The 24,792-nt window shown below is 40.3% G+C and overlaps 1 protein-coding gene across 1 annotated transcript in view; it reads right to left on the bottom strand.

The window, feature by feature from the left end:
• The window catches only part of HSDL2 (hydroxysteroid dehydrogenase like 2), a 63,885-nt gene that overhangs the window by 5,888 nt on the left and 33,205 nt on the right, over positions 1-24,792 (bottom strand). Inside the window, exons 7-10 of the mRNA XM_021691508.1 lie at positions 18,338-18,532; positions 16,285-16,356; positions 10,192-10,341; positions 6,762-6,890 (exon numbers count right to left, since the gene is read on the bottom strand). Coding sequence (XP_021547183.1) covers positions 6,762-6,890; positions 10,192-10,341; positions 16,285-16,356; positions 18,338-18,532 — 546 coding nt within the window. The remainder of the gene's footprint in view (positions 1-6,761; positions 6,891-10,191; positions 10,342-16,284; positions 16,357-18,337; positions 18,533-24,792) is intronic.

Genomic DNA, 24,792 nt, shown 5'->3' with positions numbered 1-24,792 from the left:
ATATATATATATTAGCTCAAAATGGGTCAGAGACCCAGCTATGAGAGTTAAATCTAAAAACCCTCAAAAAAGGGGCGCCAGGCTGGCTCAGTCAGAAGAGCATGCAACTCCTGATCTCAGGGTTGTAAGTTTGAGTTCCATGTTGGGTGTAGAGATTATTTTAAAAAATAAAATCTTGGGGCGCCTGGGTGGCTCAGTCGTTAAGCGTCTGCCTTCAGCTCAGGCCATGATCCCAGGGTCCTGGGATCAAGCCCCGCATCGGGCTCCCTACTCTGCAGGAAGCCTGCTTCTCCCTCTCCCACTCCCCCTGCTGTGTTCCCTCTCTCGCTGTCTCTCTCTGTCAAATAAATTAAAAAAAAAAAAAACTAAAAATAATAAATAAATAAAAATAAAATCTTAAAAAAATAAAAAGGGGTACCTGGGTGGTGCAGTCAGTTAAATGTCAGACTCGTGGTTTTGGCTCAGGTCGTGACCTTGGGGTTGTGAGACTGAGTCCCACGTTGGGTTCACGCTCAGCGCGGACCTGCTTGAGTTTCTCTCTCCCTCTCCCTCTGCCCCTCCCCGCTTTATTCTCTAAAATAAATAAATAAATCTTTAAAAAAATAAAAATACAAACCCTCTCGGGTGCCTGGGTGGTTCAGTTGGTTAAGTGTCTGACTCTTAATTTTGAGTCAGGTCATGATCTCAGGGTTGTAAGATCGAATCCCATGTTGGGCTGCGCTGGGCGTGGGTTCTGCTTAAGATTCTCTCTCAGGGCCCCTGGATGGCTCAGTTGGTTAAGCGGCTGCCTTCGGCTCAGGTCATGATCTTGGGTCCTGTGATCAAGGCCTGCCTTGGGCTCCCTGCTAGGGGAGTCTGCTTCTCCCTCTGCCCCTCTTCCCCACTCACATTCTCTCTCAAATAAATAAATAACATCTTAAAAAAAAAAAAAATTCTCTCTCTTCCTCTCCCTCTGCCCCCTCAACTCTCTCTTTCAAAAAAAAAAAAAACCCTCAAAAAAAAGTGAATCACAAATCTTTAAAACTTAGGTTTCACAAAGATTCTTAGATATGACAATGAAAAAGCACAAGCAACAAAGGAAAAAAAAACTACAAATTGGACTTCATCAAATTCTAAAACTTTTGTGTTTCAAACTATATCATCAAAAAAGTGAAAAGATAACCCAAAAAACTGAGAAAACATATCTGCAAATAATACACTTCATAAAGGATATCCGCTTTATATCTGGAATATATAAAGAATTCTTAAAACTCAATAAAAAAAAAGACAACCCAATTAAAATGTGCAAAGGACCCAAATAGATATTTCTTCAAGGAAGATGTACATGTAACCAACAAGCACATGAAAAAACGCTGAACACATCATTAGTCATTAGGAAAATGCAAATCAAAACCACAATGTGGTATCACTTCACACCCACTAGGATGGCTATTAAAACAAAAACAAAAATAAGGAGTGCTGGTAAGGCAAGAATACAAAGAAATAGAAACCTTCATACACTGCTAGTAGGAATATCAATGGTATAGCTGCCGTGGAAAAATCTAGCAGTTCTTCAAAGAGTTAAACAGAGATTTACCACATGAGCCAGCATTGCAAAAGAAATGAAAACATAAGTCCACTATTCTGTTCATATCAAAGTCCAGAAAAGGGAAATCTATAGAGACAAAAAGTAGATCAATGGTTGCTTAGAGCTGAAGGCAGGCTGATGGGAGATATGGGGTTAACAGCTAATGGGTATGGGGTTTCTTTCTGAGGTGATGAAAACGTTCTAAAAGCAACTGTGGTGCTGGTTGCAAATATCTGTGACTATGCTAAGAACTATTTAACTGTACACTTTAAATGGATGAATTGTATGGTATGTGAATTATTCCTCAATAAAGCTGGTAAAAAAATAAAAGCTACTGTTAGATATAACAATAAATTGAATTAATTAAAAATTTTCCCACAAAAAAATCCCAGGTCCAAATGGCTTCACTGATTTTTCACAGGATATAAAATCAATTCACAAAAATTAACTGTATTTATGTATACTAGGAACAGATAATTCAAAAATAAAATTAAAGACAATAATTCCATTCACAATAGCATAAAGAATGAAATACTTCAGGGAAAAAGCATGAACCATAAAAGAAAGAATTGATGGATTAGCCTTTATCAATTCTAAAAAACTTTTGTAACTCAAAAGACATCAAGAAAATGAAAAGATAAGTCACACAGACTGAGAGAAAATATTTGCAAATCACATGCATCTAGAATTTATAAAGAATTTTGCAATTTAATAATAAAAAGACAAGTCAATTTAAAGACGAGCAAAAGTTTTGAACAGTTCATCAATGTAAATAGCTATTAAGCACATGGAAAGATGCTCAACATTAAGGAAATACAAAGTCACAATAAGATATCACCACACACTCACCGGAATGGCTATAATATCAAAGACACTAACGTTTGTGACAACATGGATGAACCTAGACCCAGAAAGACAAATACTGCATGATCTCACTTTTAGTGGAATCCAGGAGCAGGGAGTAAAATGGTGGTTGCCAGGAGTTGGGAGTGAGAGAAATGGGGAGATGTTGGTCAAAGGGTACAAACTTTCAGCTATAAGATGAGTAATTCCTGGGGATCTAATGTACAGCATTATGACTATAGTTAGTAATACTGTATTGCATATTTGAAATTTGCTAAGAGTAGATCTTAAAATGTTCTCACTACAAACATAGAATAGGTAATTATGTAGGATGATGAATGTGTTAATTAGCTTGATTATAGTTATTTAACAATGTATTTATATGTATCCAGTCATTCTGTTTTATACCTTAAATATATATAGTTTTTGTCAAGTATACCTCAATAAAGCTGTAAAAAAAACCCCCAACATTAATAAGTTTCGGTGAGAATTTGGAGAAACTGGAACCTTCATACATTACTAATGAGAAGGTAAAATTAGTACAGCCACTTTAGCAAATGGTTTGGCAGTTTCTCAAAAGTTATCTACTTACCATATGACCCAGCAATTCCACTCTTAGGAATCTATCTAAGAGAAATGAAAATATACATCCACCCAAATACATGTATGACCATACGCAGAGCAGCATTATTCATAATAGCCCAAAACTTAAAATAATCCAAATGTCCACCATCTGGTGAGTGGATAAATAATATGTAGTATATCCATACAGTCGAATACTATTCAGCAATAAAAAGGAACTGAACTACTGATACATGCTACAACATGAATGGATGAATCTCAAAAGCCTTATGGTAAGTGATGCCAGATACAAAAGACTATATACTGTTTGATTGCATTTACATCAACTATTCAGAAATCTATAGAGACAGAAAGCAAATTAGTGTTTGGCTAGCTGAGGGTAAAAATGGGGAATGATTACAATTAGACATGAGAGAATTTTCTGGCGTGATGGAAATTTCTCAAACTGGATTGTAAGTGATGGGTGTACAACTCTATAAATCTACTAAAAATCATGTTTAACCCTTATACTGGGTGGATTTTATGATATGTAAATTATCCCTCAATAAAACTGTTTAAAAAATAACTTTAAAATAGCTAGTAAGCACAATATCCTATCTCCTCCCTATATTAAACAGGTGATCTTATACAATTTATTTCCTTTCTATTCTAATGCTCAACCCTACAGTGGCCTCTACTGGCCAAAAGGAGATTTTGATTAGATGATCACTAGTTGCTTCAAGTTTTTCTATTTATAAAGTATCCACTATATAAATTAGGTCAGAAATATATAAGGATATAAGGTCTAAATTGTGCCCCTTCAAAGGAAAGCAGATGGGATCAAGAGTGGAACAAAAGGACATAAGAAGCAGAAGTAAACTCACTATCGCTATAAGAAACCATGTAAGAATATTTTTTTAAGTTACTCATTTATCTGACTGACTTCCCCCAGTCAATCCAGGAGCACAATCACAGAAAGATATAAATGGAAAGCCCATTACTACAGGTTAATGATACATAAATAAAATATAAATTAGTCATTTGACTCTCACCTTTGGAGGGCAGAGTACCATAATGATTAAAAGAGCATGAGCCCAAGAGTTAGCTTGGATTCAAATTTTGGCTTCAACATTTCTTCACTATGTGACCTTGATTAATCCATTGGTGTCTCAGTTTCCATTTTTGTAAAATGGAGAAAATATTTTATCTCCAAGCACTGTTTGGAGGATTGTTGTTTTGTTTTAAGATTTTATTTATTTATTTGACAGAGAGACACAGCGAGAGAGGGAACCCAAGCAGGGGGAGTGGGAGAGGGAGAAGCAGGCTTCCCGCTAAGCAGGGAGCCCAATGCGGGACTCGATCCCAGGACTCTGGGATCATGACCTGAGCCGAAGGCAGACGCTTAACAACTCCACCCCTGGAGTACTGCTCAACTCATAGCAATCATACAATGCATATTAGCTATAATTATTGTTATTTCAGTTTAGAAATTGACAATTTTTATTTTAAATGATCTTTAAGTTCAAAATATTATTTATAAAATATAAATTTGCCAACATTTACTGAGCATCTAGCTATGTCCAAAGCACTTTAAGTTTTATGAGGACATAGTTGTTGGAATACTAAAACACTAAAGACACTATTGAAAATGACTAAAGAGATAATTATTAACACTGAAAGATGTTATAATGTATAAGTGAAAAAGACTACCAAAGAGCAGTAATGCTATAATCCTGTTTTTATAAGCACACGTGTATATTTATATACATTCACAGAAATATATGACTCTAAACCAAAATCAACTAATGGTTGATTTCTCAGTAGTGCGATAAAGAAGTATCTTTATTTTGCTTAGGGGTACTTGGGTGGCTCAGTCAGGTAGGCGGCTGACTCTTGATTTCAGCTCAGGTCATGATCTCAGGGTCCTGGGATTGAGCCCCATGTCAGGCTCCACACTCAGTGGGGAGTCTGCTTGAGATTCTCTCTCCCTCTCCCTGTGCCCCTCCCCCTGTTCATGCACTCTCTCTCTCCCTTTCTTTCTCTAAAATAAATAAATCTTGGGGTGCCTGGGTGGCTCAGTTGGTTAAGCGGCTGCCTTCGGCTCAGGTCACGATCCCAGGATCCTGGGATCGAGTCCCACATTGGGCTCCTTGCTCAGCGGGGAGTCTGCTTCTCCCTCTCCCTCTGCCCCTCTCCCCTGCCCATGCTCTCTCTCTCTAATAAATAAATAAATAAAGTCTTAAAAAATAAATAAATAGGGGCACCTGGGTGGCTCAGTCGTTAAGCGTCTGCTTTCGGCTCAGGTCATGATCCCAGGGTCCTGGGATCAAGCCCTGTATCGGGCTCCCTGCTCAGCGGGAAGCTGCTTCTACCTCTCCCACTCCCCCTGCTTGTGTTCCCTCTCTCGCGGTGTCTCTCTGTCAAATAAATAAATAAAATCTTAAAAAAATAAATAAAAATAAATATTTAAAAAAAGAAGTACCTTTATTTTGCTTTTTTTTAAGTGTATTTTCTGATTTTGTACCATGAGTTATTTAATACTACTGTACAAAAAAAAAAAAAGGTCGGGCGCCTGGGGGGCTCAGTTAAGTGTCTGACTCTTGGTTTTAGCTCAGGTCATGATCTCATGGGTTGTGAAACTGAGCTCTGCACTGGGCTCTGCGCTCAGTGGGGAGTCTGCTTGAAGATTCTCTCCTTCTGCCCCCACCCCCATTCTCGCACTCTAAAATAAATAAATCTTTAAAAAAAAAAAAGGAAAAGTTGAAGAGACCTCAATGATTAGTAACATACACAGACTGGCTCAGATAATATGTAGGCCATTAGCATCCTGGATTAGAACTGGAAAGCAATGGGGGCCTGGGTGGCTCAGTGGGTTGGGCGTCTGCCTTCGGCTCAGGTCAGGATCCTGTGGTCCTGGGATCGAGTCCCGCATCCAGCTCCTGCTCAGCGGGGAGTCTGCTTGTCCCTCTGCCCCTCCTCCCCGCTCATGCATGCTCTCTCTCAAAAATAAATGAATAAAATCTTAAAAAAAAAAGGAACTGGAAAGCAAGATCTAGATGGCACAGAGTACACTGTGATCTTCAATTTATGAAGATTAAAACAGAACAAAGAATGAATTACATTTATAGATCACTAAGTGAATTTTTTTTACTAGAATGTTATAATGTCTTAGTTTAAAGTGTTGTTTCTAATAAATACATGTGATAATTACAATTTGGAGTAGTATTCTAAGAGTAGAAAATAGAAAAGATTCCCTTAAAATTCTCTGGCATAGTTAGAGGTACACAGGCAGAACAGAAAACTATGCAAAAGGTTCTCTTGGTTAAGGATTTCACAGAAAGCAGGATCACAGGGCCACAGGAGAGGGCCCCTGTTTCCTATTACAGTCGTGGCAAGATCAAAGCAGAACCTTACTCTCAATAAATGAGGTGCAGCTGAGTTCAGCACCTCCTGTGTCCCAGGTGTTATTGGAAGGGCTATCTTAGTCCAACTAGTAGAAATAAAGTCCACCTAGGAGTCCTTTTGAATTACCTCTCTATTTCCAAGATTATCTTATGGGCTTCTCAGTCACGAAAAAAGGAAATTCTGACTTCGACTTCCCACTTGTTGGCTGAACAGTCAGAACTTACCAAACAGTAAGACCCACCTTTTGAAGACTATGTGCTCTTTAACATCAATAGCCACTCAGATTCTACGGCTACAAACACAAGTCTTGATTATTTGGAAAGGAATAAAGTTAGAAGTAAATTTTCCTTGAACAATCAGTCAATTAATAAAATTGAAAACTCACCTGAAAACATTTTTACAAAATCATCAGTAGACATACTCATCACCACATCTGCCTGATCAGAGGGCTCTCCATATCCAACATTCCCACCTTTGCTTTTAAGATCAAGAAACCACGTTCCACCATCTTCACCTACACAAAATACAAAGATACAGAAAAAATGCCAAAGAAGCCCCATTCTTCTTAAACTTAGTAACTGCTATAGTTAGAATAATTTTACATAATGCTGTTTTCCAGGTTAAAACCCTCAGGCCTCTATCAAATTCAGTAAATATTGATTAAGTACTTCCATGCCAGGCACTGGTCTAGGCTCTGAAGACCCTGGAGTAACATGGTTCTTACACAAGATGAAGTACAGGGTAATGTGGAGTCAGGCAAGCCCCGTGGAAGATGAGATTGAAAAGTCAGGTAAGAATTAGCCAGATGAGGAACTGAAAACAGTGTAGGAGGACTGAAGGTAGAAAGAGAATGAAGAGTGGCATGAGATGAGCTCATGAAGCAGCCCAGACGTAGGGGGTAGTGGGCCATCTGAAAGATTCACTGACTTCATCCTAAGGGATATGCCATGGAAGGAGAATGACATAAGGCTGGTATTTTAAATAGATCACCCTAAGAGCAGTGTGGAGAATATACTGGAGAGGGATAAAGAGGATGCAAAAGGCAAGTTAGGATGGTGTTTGGGTAGTTTGGGAACTTGAGGATGTGTGCCTGGACCAGGATTGTGGCGTAGGGATTGGGGAGAAGTAGGCATATTTGAGAGATAACTTCAAAGCAGAAACACAAGACTCAGTAAATGAATATGATGAGGAAAAGGGATGGAGAGTGCATAAGAAATGATTTGCCAGTTTTTGGCTCAGGAAACCAGGTGAGTATGGCTGTATTTTGTACTGAGAGAGGACTACTGAGAAGAGCAGATTGAATAGGCAGTGTCTGAGCCAGGTGTTGGGAATGGTGAGCTGTTTTAGACATTTTCAGATTGAGGCATCTTTGTGACAACCAAGTGAAAATGTCAAATGACGTCTGACGAGGCTAGAAATATAGATATGTAAGTAATCACTGCCTATGGTCACTGAAGCTGTGTGAGTGACTGAGGTTTCCTAGGGCAAGTCTGTAACTGACAAGGATGATCACAGACAAAGGAGGAAAGCAAGGAGAGCTGCTGTCAGGGAAGCCAAGGACAGGAGCCTTTCCAGAAGGCAAGAGCAGTCAACAACTTCAAATGCCGTAAAGTGGTGACAAGGTAAGAATGACAAAGGCCCGGGGCGCCTGGGTGGCTCAGTTGGTTAAGCGACTGCCTTCGGCTCAGGTCATGATCCTGGAGTCCCGGGATCGAGTCCTGCATCGGGCTCCCTGCTCGGCAGGGAGTCTGCTTCTCCCTCTGACCCTCCCCCCTCTCATGTGCTCTCTCTCTCATTCCCTCTCTCAAAAAAAAAAAAAAAAACTTTTTAAAAAAAAAAAAAAAAAAAAGAATGACAAAGGCCCACTGATGATATAGAGGTCACCAAGGACCCTGGTAATAGCATAATTCAGCGGAATGGAGAAATACGATACCTGAGTAGAGTGAACTCTAGATGAAAAGAAGTTTGGCTCTGAAAGGGAGAGGAATGGTGGGGGTAAGAAGTGGGGCTCGGGGCGTTGTGTTTTGTTTTAAAGATGAAATCGACTTTGAGAATGTTAAATTATCACCGGAAAGCAGGCTGCAGCATACGCAGGTGAGAGAGAGGGCATAAATAACAGCACAAAGTCCCTTAGGAGGCCACAGGAAATGGGATCTACAACTTTGCTACTCAAAGTGCAATCTGTGGACTGCAGTCCTGTCAGAAATGCAGAATTCAGACCCTACCTGAGACATGCTGAATCAGATTCTGCATTTTAGCAGGGTCCCAGATGATCACTATGAACATTAAAGCTTGAGATGCATAAATCTAGAGCTGAGCTCTATTCTATTGGGAAGGAAGGAAGAACGATGCTCATTAACAGCTGATTTGGTATCAGAGGACAGGAAGCTGAAGCACTTTGTCTGCCAGTTTCTATTATCTCTGTGAAAGAGGAGGTGGGGTTATCTGCTGAAACTGGCAGGGAAGTGGTGAAGGGAGAGATGGGAGATTTGTGGAACACTGGGAAGTGTTAAAATAGTCACTGTGGAAAATGAGGCAGGAAGCTGACCACAGAAATACAGAATTCTGAGGCGCACTGAGACCCCAGATGAAGAAGGGCGATGATGAATGTCTACTCGTACAGATCTACTGGTAGTGTGATGGGTTTTTTCCATTGCCCCAGGAGTACGGAGCAGCCTGGATGCAACTGTGGGACAGTCAGATAGTGTGATTCATCCGGGACTAGGCTTTTTTTTTTTTTTTAAAGATTTTTCATTTATTTATTTGAGAGAGAGAGAGCTCATGAGAGGGGGGAGGGTCAGAGGGAGAAGCAGACTCCCCGTTGAGCAGGGAGCCCAATGTGGGACTCGATCCCGGGACTCCAGGATCATGACCTGAGCCGAAGGCAGTCGCTTAACCAACTGAGCCACCCAGGTGCCCCAGGACTAGACTTTTGACAGGTGGTGACATAAGTACAAAAAGGCCAGGAAATTTAGGACACAGGCAAGAGAGTGATTAAAGCAATGGACCATGGGCGCTAAGGAGAAAAAAGGAAGAAGAGAGGAAACAGAGGAGACAAAGGAAAAAGCCGATAATGTCAAAGTTTGCATTCAATGGGACTGAAGTAGCTAGTTCTTAAAGCTATCATTAATATGTGTTAATACTGGGCGCCTGGGTGGCTCAGTTGGTTAAGCGACTGCCTTCGGCTCAGGTCATGATCCTGGAGTCCCTGGATCGAGTCCCGCATCGGGCTCCCTGCTCGGCGGGGAGTCTGCTTTGCCCTCTGACCCTATCCCCTCTCATGTGTTCTCTCTCATTCTCTCTCTCCCAAATAAATAAATAAAATCTTTTAAAAAAAAAAAATATGTGTTAATACTATGTTGAGAAGAAAAATATTGATAAGTTTGAAAACGCTGACTACATGCAGACTGACTTGAATAATTTCAGCTGACTACATGCAGACTGACTTGATTAATTTCAAAGATAAAAATGGCAAGGTGCCGTGGCTGATGATACATTACTGTATTACACCACATGTCATGATCCATATGCCCTCCTAAGTAGGATTTTCTCTCAACTACATATGCCAAAAATTTATTTAACACTGGAAGTCTATGTAATGAGATTTTATGTTACATGTGTCCATATGCACTGATATTAACTTAAAAAATACAAATCAGTAGTTATTTGCTATTCTTGAATGTCTACATTCTAGGGTTAAGGGTTCTGGATACAGCCAACTATCAAGGTGATTGCTATTGGAAGCTGGTTTTCTTCTGAGGGAAATATCCTACTTTATTTCATAAAAGCACCACATTCCCAGATATCCTCCTTACCTGAGAGCTCAAACTGATAAATTGCTTGAGTGGCTTTAACAACGTCATCATTGAGAGAGTCCTTAACAATTCTAAATGTTTCTGCCACGGCTCCAGAACATGGTTTTGGTGGTGGCTGTGACTTCTCTTCTTTCAATTCCGGAACAGCATCTGTAAAATATTACTGATATAAATGGTTTGAAAGCCTAGGCAGTATAAGGCCACACACAGAATTAATTAATTAGCAGAAAAGACTGGCCACCAACTAGACTTGTTTGACAAAAATGACTTTAGGGGCACCTGGGTGGCTCAGTTGTTAAGCGTCTGCCTTCGGCTCAGGTCGTGATCCCGGGGTCCTGGGATCGAGCCCCACATCGGGCTCCCTGCTCAGCGGGAAGCCTGCCTCTCCCTCTCCCACTCCCCCTGCTTGTGTTCCCTCTCTCGCTATGTCTCTCTCTGCCAAATAAATAAATAAAATTAAAAAAAAAAAAATGACTTTAAATACATTTGGTGACATCAAAAGGCATAAATCAAATTGATGGAATAACATCCAAACACATTAGTTATGATTATAAATGTAAATGGTTTATACTCTCCAAGTAAAAGGTTGACTCTCAGATTAGGTTAAAAAAAATCCAAACCACTACTAAACTGTAGTGGCTTTTTTGTTTGTTTTTTTAAAACAGACCTAAACACACTTTTAGGAGTAATAATTAATCACTCCTTTATTACCCCCTCCGAGTTCTAAAACCAAATGAGAAAAGACGACACTGGAGATCAGAACATCAACCATGTAAATCAATGGAGCTGAATTGGAGATTGTAGCTTGAATCAACAATCAAGTGAACTTCCTGATAACTTTGCCTCTAAACTAAACTTAGTTCCTTCATCCCTGGATTGAACCTGCTTCCTCCCATCAGGGCTTAGAAATGCCTTTGAAAGTAAAGATCATGTGAAGAACAGGGAAAACCTGCTCAGAAAGAAAGAACCTTCACAGCAGTCTAAACCACACAGTCCTTTCCTCTTCCAATTTCATCAGCCTCGTGGTTCCTCCCACTGGATGAAGAGGGAGGTGAGACTATCGGCCTCACGAAAGCCCCCCCTGCCAAGAAACACAAGGCCAGGGGAATTACAGTATTTTTCAACTTGTATCCACTTAACCCACTAACCATAACCATTCAGCACATAATGTGCCAGGGGATCTGCAGTCCATAGGACAATTCCCATAGCATGAAGCTGTCCCTCAATACCAACCTCTGTTCCTTTATTCATCCTCTGGGAACCACTTGTGCGTAGTTTGGCAGTTGCCCCAGAAACAAGTTGAGAACAATTCATTAATTAAATTAACTCCAAGGCCAATCTGTGCCCTAGGCTGAAATTTAACTCTCCATCTACTTCCCAACTCAAATTATACCCAGCCATACTGTCCAATATAACTCACCAAAGGTTATTAAATGAAATCTAACTGATAGCATAAAGATACTCCATGGTACAACAGAAGCAATATAAAAGTATCCCAAATTTGCTGGATATAAATTACCTTTCACTATGATGATTCCAGAGACAGACAAAAACAATAAAATCCTTCTCTTCTTACAAGTTAAAATCCAAACAGATATTAACGATGAAATCCTCAAGATCCAATGGAGCAAAGAAGATACACACTCTTTAAAAAACCTGGAGTCAGTTTGTTATTATTTTTAAATTCATTACAGATAGTGCACCCCTTTACTGCCTACACCCAGAGCAAACAACCCTGACTGCCTTGCCCTTGGCATGGTGCTGCTTTTTATTGATGGGCAACATGTATGAACCATGACCATAAGTATACAGCTCAAAAAGTTCTCAGAGGAATTGGGGGATGGGCAGAAAGGGTCAAGGGGAGTGAAAGGTACAGGCTTTTCAGTTATGGAATGAGTAAGTCACAGGGATAAAAGGTACAACATAGGGAATACAGTCAATGGTATTGTAATAACACTGTATGGTGACATATGGTGGCTACACTTGTGCTGAGCACAGCATAACGTATAGAGTTGTCCAATCACTATGTTGTACACCTGAAACTAATGCAATACTCTGTGTCAACTATACTTCAATATATTTTTAAGAAGTTATCAATAAGTGACTATACTGTGTCATCATCACCTAGGTCAAGGAAGAGGACATAACAAGTCCCCCAGAAGCCTGTGGTGTCAAAGAGACCACAGCAAAATCTTTAGTGTAAAGTTTTTTATGTAAATTGCATAATTTATCACCTGGAATATTTAGACATGGCCTGATGACTCTTCACAAGAGAATAAAACTGCAGGAGACAAAAAACAAATCAGTAGTATATTTGAAAGGTACTGTCAATAGACTACAAATATGTAAGCTTTACTGAGAAAGAACATTTCAGTAACAACAACAAAAAAAAGATACATGGCTAGCAGCCCCTGTCATAGCCTCTCCTAACTTCACACTTAAATAAATATAAACATGTGAACAAATACTAAACATCAGCTAGACTCACAATCTACGGTCAGAATCTAGGAAGAAATGTTCAGTAACTCTAAGGTAGACAGAGTCAGCCTAAGAACACAGGAATGCCTATGCTTTGCTTCCTGAAAGATCTCAGAGAAAGAATAGCTCTGCTCACCTAAACAAGATAGGTTTTCGCATTTTTACAGTCCTCTGCTCTACCAACTGAGCTATCAAAGGCTCCGCTGGTTTTCGCATTTTTAAAACACTGGACCAGACTCTGGGCTTGTGCCAGCTAGAAGACTAGGATCCATCCCTCTGTTCTATAATGCCACTTTTAGGAACTCCTCCATCTTTCAAATCCAATTTCAAAGCTTGTAGTTTCCAAATACCAGAGGAGCAGACAGTAGAGGGAGCCTTGATAGTGGTTCATCCTGCAAAGTACCTGCCTCAAAGCATTACGGATAAAAGTGGGGAGGGGAAGAACCCTGGGAGCAGGGCACGCAGGGGACAGTAGGAAGTAAAAGAAGGTCCCATGTCAGTCTTGCACACTGGCACTAGCTATATGCCTAACAGGTACCACAACAGAAGCTACAGCTTTGAGAAAGGAATTCCACCAGATGGACAAGGAGTGGAGCCAAAAGCAATCTACGCATGTCTGTCATCTGGCTCTGCTAGCTCTAGAGATAGCTCCTAATATGAAGATGAATTAACAGGGGGAAAAAAATAACCTGATGCCTATGAAAAACAATGTACCACAAGGTAAAGGAAAATTATCCTGAAGAGAAAACAACTTATCTCTAAAAATAATTTACTGTGAAACTCACAAGGATTCCTCCACATGAAAACTCTATGAAACAGGGGCACAGAGTCATATATAACTGGCTGGGATGAAAAGCCAATGGAATAAAATGAAAAAGGAAATAGGGAACATGAGAAACAAAACGTACAACAGCAAAATTAAAATAAACATCATAGGCCATAGGGAAGAGATGAAAGTGGCAAAAGTCTTTTTTTAATGGAGGCTCCACGCCCAACGTGGGGCTTCAATTCAAACCCCAAGATCAAGAGTCACGTGCTCTACCGACTGAGCCAGGCCGGCACCCTGTCAAAGTCTTATCAGTAGAGTTCAAACTTGAAAAGGTCTCCCAGAACACAGAAGGAAAGAACCGTAAGATAGAAATAAGAAAAGATGGTGACAACTACAGGGTAAAGGAAAAGGACAGCCAGGCTAAGAGTAAGTGTTTCTGGGGAGAACCCAGAACAACTGTAACAGAAGCAACTAAAACTAGAACTAAAGAAAAATAACAACAACAGCAACAACAACAATAAACTGAACCAACAAATAAGAATCTGTGGGCTCCCTGCATTGCAATGGGGTGGTGCCAGGAGGGGAGATCAATGAAAAAACGACAGTATTGTTTTTAATATGAGAAAAACCATGAATGTGAAGTTATGTGCATAGTTTATACTTCACAGTTACAAATATGTTATATAAAACAAATACACACAGCACAAATAACCAGAAAAGGTGCAATCAAATAGGATTATTAAATAGAAAGGTGAGCCGTTCCCACTTGAGAAATGAGGGATTACACGCAGACCTCGGAGAGAGGAAGTGTGAAGTCAACATAGAGTGGATGTGGATATGGACTAAAAAATCACCTAAAAGAGATGTTAGATCCCAGGCCAGATATACTGGACTATTACCTATATGAATATATTAATATATCTACAGAAAATACTGAATAGAATTGCAATGAACGAGGAAGAATAGGGACAAGAGAGCTACAGTAGCAAATGCTCTCTCCAGCATCATATGGGGAAGAGAAGCTTTAGCCAAAGGAATGTGAGTATTGTGACCTCAAGGATGAGGGTATCCCTCATGTGGAGATGGATATATGGATTGCAGCAACGCACTTGACATATTCTGATCCCAAAGGCAAAATCACTCCTATTGAAATTTGATGCTAATAAACATTTATCTTACATTTTACTTATTTAACCCCTCTTGTTCTGATTCCACGGTCATGAAACAACCTTCTGATTATGATTCTGTTCCCTGTCATTATGACCCAAGGGAGAGAATGGGCTGATCATAGCAACTACACGCTTAGTCCATGAGATGGCAACTCCTCATTACAAACTAATAAATTGGATTACTGGGGGGAAATATGCTAATTTAAAGGACTTTTAAGTATTCGGGAGTTAGAAAAGCAATTTAAATCTACTGGTTAAGGTTATGGGCTTTGCAATTGGAGAACTATGAATTTAAATCCTGGTTCTGCCACCCACATGATCTCAGATGTAAAATGAAGATAATAACACTTGACTTGTAGGTTCATAAGTGTTAAATGAGACAATGAATGCAAAGGACTTAGCATAGTGTTTGATACATAGGAGTGCCCCATAAATACTTGTTGAAAAACAAAATGAATATACGTGATCAATACGTGGTTCTTATTAATTTAAATTTGGAATTTAAATGAGCTCAGATCCAATGTTAAGGTGATGATCAAAAATCAGAATTTTGCTCTTGCCTAACCTGAAGACTAGACTCTTTCAGACTTTGATAAGCTGTATATTTTTCAAGTTTTTTATGATACAAAAGAAAAGTTGCCATTTTTATTAAATAAGTTCTTAAACTATCTCCAAGAATTCGGACAAAGAAAAGATAAAGCTAGAAAAGAGTAAGCCAGAAAAAAGGATGGCACTAAAATGCACTGTGGTATAAGGTTCTATAAATCTGCTATGAAGGTAGAGAGGAAATTTGTTCTTAAGTTTTCTAGCAGCCATCTAAAGAATCTGTGATCACTTAGGAGATTCACAGTGTCTACAAGATAAAAATAAGGTAAGGGCCCAGGAGAAGCACAGCTATTCTTGTTAATAAAGCATGAGAGAGACTCTTCTCATGGGTATTTGTTGTTGTTGTTGTTTTTTTAAGATTTATTTATTTATTTGAGAGAGCGAGAATGAGAGAGAGAGTACATGAGAGGGGGGAGGGTTAGAGGGAGAAGCAGGCTCCTCGCTGAGCAGGGAGCCCGATGCGGGACTCGATCCAGGGACTCCAGGATCATGACCTGAGCCGAAGGCAGTCGCTCAACCAACTGAGCCACCCAGGCGCCCCAGCTCATGGGTATTTGTTAAAGAGTGTTTCTTCTGACATCTTTCAGTAAGCTAGTGGCATAATGTCGAACACAAAGACTGAACTCTGGACCAATTATAAAAACAAAATAAAGTAAAACCAAAACCTCCTTTGAAGTTAATTTCTCCCATAAAGTAGTCACACAGCACAAACTCTGAGAATGGTGTTAGGTGTACTTTGATGTGACACATTTTCCCTCAAAATAAAATAATACATCAACATGGAAAACCTAAAGACAGTGCCAAGGAAAAGAAATAAAACCTTAAAAAGGGTTTGTTTTCTTTTTAGACTTTTTAAATAATCAAATGAAAAGAATATATTAATAACTTCTTACCGGTAGAAGGAAAAGACAACCATTCTTGCTTGAATTAACTAAGCCCACATATTACTTGTCTAGTTTAAATTACAAAACGGTTTAAAAGCATAAGGCAGAAATGTCCAATTTTATATTCTGAAAGAAATACATACTTAGCATCTTTATTTTCCTACATAAAGTATGTTCTATGTCTTACCATGTGATTCCATTTTCTTGGTAATTGTATCTGGGTATTCATCTAAGAAGAAATCTGGTAACAAAGGATGGCCTGGAAAATAGACCCCAAAAATACTCAGGTTACTATGACAACATCAATACATTAAAATTTTAACACCTGTTTAATGAACATTATATCTGTTTTTATTGTAATGATCATTCTTGTGCAATGGGAAAGACTCCCGTGAGAACTGTCAAACTACTTGACCTTCACAAAGCTAAAATACTTTTCCCATCACCAAATTATCCTCCTCTCCTATGGCAAATTTCATCTCTAAGATCCAACCAAAGAGCCACCTGTTACGTTAAGCCCTCAACTGCTGTCCCAGGAGGCTTTGCCCCCTCTTCATCTATCTATGCAACCCTTCTGTCCTACATCCCTCCAAAGTGCTAAGGACTCATTTCTTACCTGGCCCCCTGAGAGAAGGGGGTTCCTCATTAAGAAGGACTTGTTTCCCATCTCTGTCTCTCCCTCTCAGAAGATTAAAAAAACTGGAGGTCAGGAATGCATTGGTCTTTGTTATATCCTAATGCTTATCAAAGTACCTATTCATCTTATGTTCTCTACACTTGATAGGATTTTTAATCTTAAATCAAATTTAAGATTTTGTGCACAATGACACTGTGTCTTTAAAACCTAAAGTGATAATTACACTGTCTCAGGACCCAGAAGACCTGCATCTTGTTCAGGTTCTGCCATTTATTAGCTGACTGCTCTTACGCAAAGACTAATCTCTCTGAGCCTGTTTTTCTACTGTAAATATTAACTACTGAGTACTGCGATTGTCATATGCTGGGCGCTGTGCCAAGCACATTATACACATTATTGCATTTCATTCTTACAAAAATCCTGTATGGAAGCTATTCCTTTAATTTTACCAGTAAGAAAAGAGACGCTCAGAGAAAGTGGGTGACGTGCCAGAGGTCACACAGCTTGTGAGCAGCTGAGCTGGAATCTGAACCTGGTTTGTCTTCTCCCAAACTCCATGCTCTTAATCCCTAAACAACACTGCTTCCCTCACAGGATTGCTGTGAGGGTTAAATAGATAATGTATATAAAACTGCTTTGTAAAACCATAAAGAGCTATTTAATTCAGTTCAAACTGAAGAGACAGGGATGACACAAATATAAACATGGGGAAGCGCAACCTAATGAATAGTATTTAGAACACACTTTTGCACCAATAAATAGAATTCCTGCTTATGCCTACATTGTCTACTATTTAATACAGATTATGTTTCATACATAAAGTAAAAATGCCTGATCATCACCATCATGACTGCAATTTCAGAGAGGAAGAATGATTTTTGAACAAGGAGGCCATCTGAGAACTTCTCAGATCATACTCTTGTACAAAGGGCAGACTGTGTTCCCTCGTCTTCACCATCCATCAGTAAGCTAGCTACTCTAACAGACTGCACTTAAGAGAAAAACATTTGGAAAGAGTCCATATTCCTAAAAAGTTTTCATAGAAAACGCACTCCTGTATCACCTATTACCACATCCTTGAATAAAGTCTTTATCTGTGATTTTAAGATCAACTTTAAAAACCAATTTTCATTTTTAGTTTCAAGATTTGGAAATGGCTAATAGCTGATGTGCCTTCTGTATCTGTACATCCCTTTAAAAGTCTTCAATTCACTTCCATTTTTCCTTTCTCTCTTCTTGAAGTTGTGCTGGTATGGTCTTCCCCTTCGTTGGGAGGATACTTTTAAAAGAACATATTCGGGGGCACCTGGGCGGCTTAGTCGTTAAGTGTCTGCCTTCGGCTCAGGTCATGATCCCAGGGTCCTGGGATCGAGCCCCGCATCAGGCTCCCTGCTCACCGGAAGCCTGCTTCTCCCTCGCCCACTCCCCCTGCCTGTGTTCCTGCTTTTGCTATCTTTCTCTGTCAAATAAATAAATAAAATCTTAAAAAAAAAAAGAACATATTCGTTTTATGATCACACAAACTTGCACACAAAACAGATGTATGTTCCTTGCAGGAAATGTAGAAAAATACATCACTACTTTTAAAAACTGGAAGCATTACCTGGCTTAATTGCATAGATGTCAAAATCTTTTATTCCTTCTTCTCTTAAGATATTTTCATCAATAATAAAGTTTCCAGTAAAACTTTTTGGCTTTTTAAAAATGGAATAGGCAGCATCTGCAATGATATCAACTTTTCTACACTGGCTTTCAATACCAGATCCTCCCAGCATATCCATAGCAGCAGTGTGGATGGCTGTGGAGAGAACACACACAGAGAACTCCAAATGAAAACAAGAGGACTGTGGAAGTAACAAACAAGACAGCTGATCGCTTTACTTCACAGGTGATGAAAACAAGATCCAGAGAGCTTAAGGGACTTGCCAAATGCTCTGACATGACTGGGTAGAATACACATTCCTTACTCTACACAACACTGCCTCATAAAATAGAACTCCTTTGTGAGACTCACTGCAAAATTCAATTAGACTTCTGATTTAGAATGCTCAAGAATTTGCATATGAGTACTGAAAGTTAAGAAAGCCAAGAAGGTGTAACAGGAAAAGCACTGAGCAGTAAGGCAGGTGAGCGGGACTTTTATGCCAACTATGTTGTGCTTTTTGGTAAGTCACTTAAACCTCTATGGGCCTCAGTTCCCTGTCTCTAAATATGGAGCTCATTCCCTAAATTTATTGTCTATTAGACAATCCCTATTAGAATATAGGGGCAGGGGCACCTGGGTGGCTCAGTCGTTAAGCGGCTGCCTTTGGCTCAGGTCATGATCCCAGGGTCCTGGGATCGAGCCCTGCATCAGGCTCCCTGCTCCACAGGAAGCCTGCTTCTCCCTCTCCCTCTGCCCCTGCTTGTGTTCTCTCTCTCGCTGTGTCTCTCTATCACATAAATAAATAAAATCTTAAAAAAAAAAAAGAATATAGGGGCAGAGGAAGAGGGAGAAGCAGACTCCCTGCTAAGCAGGGAGCCCCATACAGGTCTCCATTCCAGGACCCTGGGATCATGACCTGAGCCGAAGGCAGACACTTCACTGACTGAGCCACCCAGGCACCCTTGTTTTAGGTGCATGTGATTTTTAAATTTTTTGTTTTTTTTTTATGAAGTAACTTGAAATTCTGCCATTCATAGTACACTATTAATTATACATTGTCAAAGTTGTGAACAGTAACTTATCTCAGTTTACTTATATTTTAGCTTATATTTTGAACAATGAAAATCAACTTGTTTAAGTACTTTAGGTTTCAGTCTCTAGTAATTTAAAGTTCTCTCCATACCACTGTTAAACCATCATTTTAAATCATTACATACTGGAATAAATTACATAATTTACGATGAAAAGTTTGTAGCTTTCAAGAGCCATTGACCCCTTTCCATTCATTCAACACATAGTGATAGAGTCCTTACTATAAGTCAGGCATTATTGTAGGGATTGGGAACAAATGAGTTGATAAACAGACAAAAGCCCCTACCTTCATGGTGATTACATTCTAGCATAAATCCCTACTGCAAAGACAGCACAATTAACTTGGGGAATTTCCTAAAAGCATTAAGTTAGAAAATATGTCCCTTCCTTATAACTACAGTTCCTTTACTAGGAAGAAATTTTTTTTGCTTAACCAAGTTGAAGAGCTCTGGTTTTGCTCTTGATGTGATACCTTATTAATAAAAAATGGCAGATAATATTTATCAAGTGTGCCCTATGCTGGGCATGTTGCTACATACTTTAGATAAGTTATCTGAATGAATTCTATGAGGTAGGTACTGTTATCATTCTCATTTTACAGAAGAGAGCACTCATGCACGGAGGGGTTAAGTAACTTGTCCAAGATTACAGGAGCCAGAATTCAAACACTTGACAGCTTGACTTGACTTCAGAGCCAGGATCTTAACCATGAAACTAAAGAGCATTCTTAGAGTTCAGTTATCTCACTCCCATAAACTGCAGAATTTTTCTTTTTCTTTTTGAGAGACAGAGAGCAAGCGCACATGCACACAGGCAGGGGGAGGGGGAAAGGGACAGGGAGAGAGAGAATCCCAAGCAGGCTCCATGCCCAGCGCAGAGCCTGACATGGGCCCTGATCTCAGGACCCTGAGGTCATGACCCAAGCCGAAACCAAGAGTTGGACACTAACCGACTGAGCCACCCAGGCACTCGAACTGTAGAATTTTTCTAAAAATATTTCAATATAGGAGCACCTGGCTGGCTCAATCAGGAGGGCATGCAACTCTTGATCTCTGGGTCGTGAGTTCGAGCCCCACGTTTGGTGCAGAGATACTTAAAATAAACTTTTGGGGTGCCTGGGTGGTTCAGTCAGTTAAGCAGTTGCCTTTGGCTTGGGTCGTGATCCCAGGGTCCTGGGATCAAGCCCTGCGTTGGGCTCTCTGCTCAGTGGGGAGCCTGCTTCCCCCTCTCCCTCTGCCCCTCCTCCAGCTTGTACTCTCTCTCACTCTCTCTCTCTCTCACTCTCTTAAATGAATAAAAAATCTAAAAAAATAAACTTTTAAAAAAAGATTTCAATATAGTGCACCTTAAAACTATATGCATATGTATACACTAAGTCTCATTATAGACTACATGAATGGTGTAAGAATTCTTAAAACTCTAAATTAAGAATATGTCATGGATGTATACATATGTTGTGTGTGTTCATATGTATAGACACATATACACAACCTAAGAACAATGAATGATTTCCCCAAACCTATCTTTACTTCAGTAATCTTTCTATGGAAGATACGAAGAAGGCACAGATGCTCAAAATCAAGAAATAAGCCAGAGTTATTTTCAACAAAGGTTTTGCAATGTCATAGGCTACCCTAATAGGTTATAAAACTGACAATAAAAGCAGGTTCACAATAGAATACATCAAATGAAAATTCACTGATGAATAAGCAAAACTAAGCAAAAATTTTAAAGACACCTGATATGCCTTGGATCACAAGAATCCGAAAGGTGACCCTTAAACTTAAGTATTATTAAGGAATAATTGGAGAAGTATCTAATAGCTTCCAACTGATTCTCCTGATTGCAGACTGCACAAAACACAAAACAGTAAGAAGAGCCTTAAAATCAACCTAAGAAGGGCGCCTGGGTGGCTCAGTTGGTTAAGCATCTGCCTTCAGCTCAGGTCATGATCACAGGGTCCTGGTGCCAGGCTCCCTGCTCAGTGGGGAGTCTGCTTCTCCCTCCTTCCTCTGCAACCCCCATGCTCTCTCTCTCTTCTCAAATAAATAAAATCTCTTAAAAAAAAATCCACCAAAGATGTCCTTTTCACACTAACATATAGAGTACATATCAGACTTAAGACATCAGCATTGTCTTTGACTCCTCCTCCTCTGGACAGAAACCAAAGATATCACTGATTATAAAGTGTACCGCTGAGAAAAAAGAACACGTGCCAAATTAAACTATGGTACATCATCAATAGTAAGAGCATCCTGATATCCAAGATCTAAAAATGTGAAAACATGGGCATCTCAGAATCAGTGAAATAAAGATGAACTGTTACTTAAACAAGTTGGTAAGCAAGTCCGTTAAAAAAACAGGGAAATTAGTTTTGGTTTCTAGCACCAGGGAGACCAGCTATTACCTCATTTCCCTGACCTCCCTGGTCAGCTGAGTCCCCGTGTCTATTTGTAGCGTGGTCCAGGTGACAGAGGACTGCAGCTGCTCTGTGACACTTCTGCTATCGTTGTCTCGGCTGCCAGGCCCACCATCAGCAGCTGGGTTCACAGGCTCCGCAACCCAGCCTCCGTGAGTTCTATCCCCAAGTGGACTTCCCTCCTCTACCACGCTCCTTCTGAACGCTCAAGATGTAAGAGGCAGCAGGCATTCGGAACAGCAGGCCACCCCCCTCCTCGCCCTCCATTTTGGCAGAAATTATGAAGCCAGTCTTGTAAAAAGAAAAACTTACACTTCTGAAGCTGACCTAGCTGGGGCTTGAGATCCTCATGTTATTAAACTACTAAGGCCTGTTCTCTGACCACTTCTCTGGATGAGTTGAATTCAGTGGGGTGAAAAGTTCTAAATCCAGACGGGAAAATGTAGCCAGTGTACAGAAGGAACACTGAACCAGAGAGGACAAAGAGTGGACCAGGACACTGTTCTGATCGTGGTTAATATAGGTTACACTGTGTCCATCCCATTAAGTGCAATAAATCTCCTTTTCCTTGAAGGGAATAATGTTGGGAGATTACTGGTTCCAGCAAGCATAAAGAGCTGCTCTATACAGTCTAGGAAGAGAAAACCTGTTGTTGTTGTTTTTTAAATAGAAGCCTCACAAACGGGGCGCCTGGGTGGCTCAGTCGTTAAGCGTCTGCCTTCGGCTCAGGTCATGATCCCAGGGTCCTGGGATCGAGCCCCGCATCGGGCTCCCTGCTCAGCGGGAAGCCTGCTTCTCCCTCTCCCGCTCCCCCTGCTTGCGTCCCCTCTCACGCTGTGTCTCTCTCTGTCAAATAAATAAAATAAAATCTTAAAAAAAAAAAAAAAAAATTAAAAAAAAAAAAAGAAGCCTCACAAACAGCCAGGAGCCTGGACACCCTCTCGAATCCATTTTCTTGCCTTAGTCATGAATAATGCAATATCCTAGCTAGCTTTCCTGCCTCCTCTCTCCACGATCTCACAAGCCATCCTACATTCAGATGCCAAATTAAACTTCTTAAACCTCATCAGCAACCCTATCACTCCACTGCTCCTATTTTTCCTCTGCTTTCCTGCTTCTGAAATTCTGAAGTGGCTCTGTACTGAATACAAGTTAAAATTCAAGCTCCTAAACTTGGGCAATCAAGACCTTGGGCTTAGTCATCCACCTCCCCACAACAACCTCACACCTACCCAACATTCCAGACAACTGCTCAAGTTGTACTCATTGTGTCATGTATTGCAAGGAACAGGGCTGTAATTCAGTTTACTGTGCCATCAAGTCTAGGCCCCAAATAATACCAATAGCTCCAAGATGTCTAGTAAAACTTCTAAAATGAATATCTCAAAGCTAAAGCAAAGACGTTGGAAGTGAACTGATTTCTCTTGTCAATCCTGGTAGTGTCCTCCACATTAGCTGTCATGCAATGTTCTGTTCAGAATGTCTAATTTGGAGCTAGGCAGAAGGTAATCATACTGTACATTCATTAATTCATCAAATATTTACTGAATGTCTACAAGGACTACAATAAAATGAACAAAGCAGATACTGTCTCTACCTTTAAGAAACTTTCCAGCAAGAAAGACATTAGCCAAGTTATAAAATCAATAGTTTAATTACAAATGTTGTAAGTAATATGAAGGAGATGTAGAGACTACTAAATCCAAGGGTCAGTCCTCATTTTGTAAGAACCATCAGCAACATTTGACACAATGAATCACTCCTTCTTCCTTGAAACAGGTTCTTCAAGTGGCTTTCAGGATATCATACTCTAATTTTCTTCCTACCTTACTCTCCTATATAGTTCCTTTTTTTCCCTCCAAATTAGTTTTTCTTCTTCTTCCCAATCTCTGAATGTTGCAATGGCCAATGGTCCCTTCTCTTCTTATATACCATTTACATGTTGATAACCCACAAATTTCTATCTCCAGCCTGGACCTCTCTCCTGACACCCACACTTGCAAATCCAACTGTCTACTGACCATCTCTACTTGGATGCACAAACACAATGCCCCCACATGAATTCCTAACCTCCCTAACCTGCCCCATCTGCAGCTTTCCCTGTTTATTGGTTGCACCTTCAAAATACAGCAGAATCTGACCACTCTCCACTGCTTTTACTGCTATCACTCTGGTCACAGCTACCAAGACATATTGTCTAGGTAACTGTAATAGTCTCCAACCTGGTCTCTCTGTTTCCTATTTCTCCCTTTGACCCTCAAGAACTTATTCTTTTCCTGCAGGTAGGTCGCAGCCTTGCACATGGGGACCAGGGTCAGCTGTGGGGAGCCCCTCCTCCTGGGAAACAGGCACGACCGGAAGGGGGCCGCCCCCTCGCCCGTCACGCAAGGCACGTTTGTGGGGAACCTGGTGCTGAACCATTAGTAGACAACCTGCTTCTGGGTCGGGGTTTCGAACGTAGCAGAGCAGCTCCCTCGCTGCGATCTACTGAAAGTCAGCCCTCGACACAAGGGTTTGTCGGGAGAAAAACAAAACAAAACTCTATTCTTTTTTTTTTTTAAGTAGGCTCCAAACCCAAGGTGGGGCTTGAACTCATGGCACCTGAGACTAAATTAAGAGTCGGGTCCTCTACCAACTGAGCCAACCAGGCACCCACCCACCAAAGAATCTATTCTTAAGAGCATCCTGGGCGCCTGGGTGGCTCAGTCGGTTAAACGGCTGCCTTCGGCTCAGGTCATGATCCCAGGGTCCCAGGATGGAGCCCCGCATCGGGCTCCCTGCTCAGCGCGGAGCCTGCTTCGCCCTCTCCCTCTGCCTGCCTCTCTGCCTACTTGTTCTCTCTCTCTCTCTGTCAAATAAATATTAAAAAAAAAAAACAAACTTAAAAAAAAAAAGAGCATCC

The sequence above is a fragment of the Neomonachus schauinslandi genome, chromosome 13, assembly GCF_002201575.2.
Source record: "Neomonachus schauinslandi chromosome 13, ASM220157v2, whole genome shotgun sequence".
In the NCBI taxonomy this organism is placed as follows: domain Eukaryota; kingdom Metazoa; phylum Chordata; class Mammalia; order Carnivora; family Phocidae; genus Neomonachus; species Neomonachus schauinslandi.
Note: the sequence above shows the minus strand (reverse complement) of the source record. Positions and strands in the feature narration are given on the sequence as shown.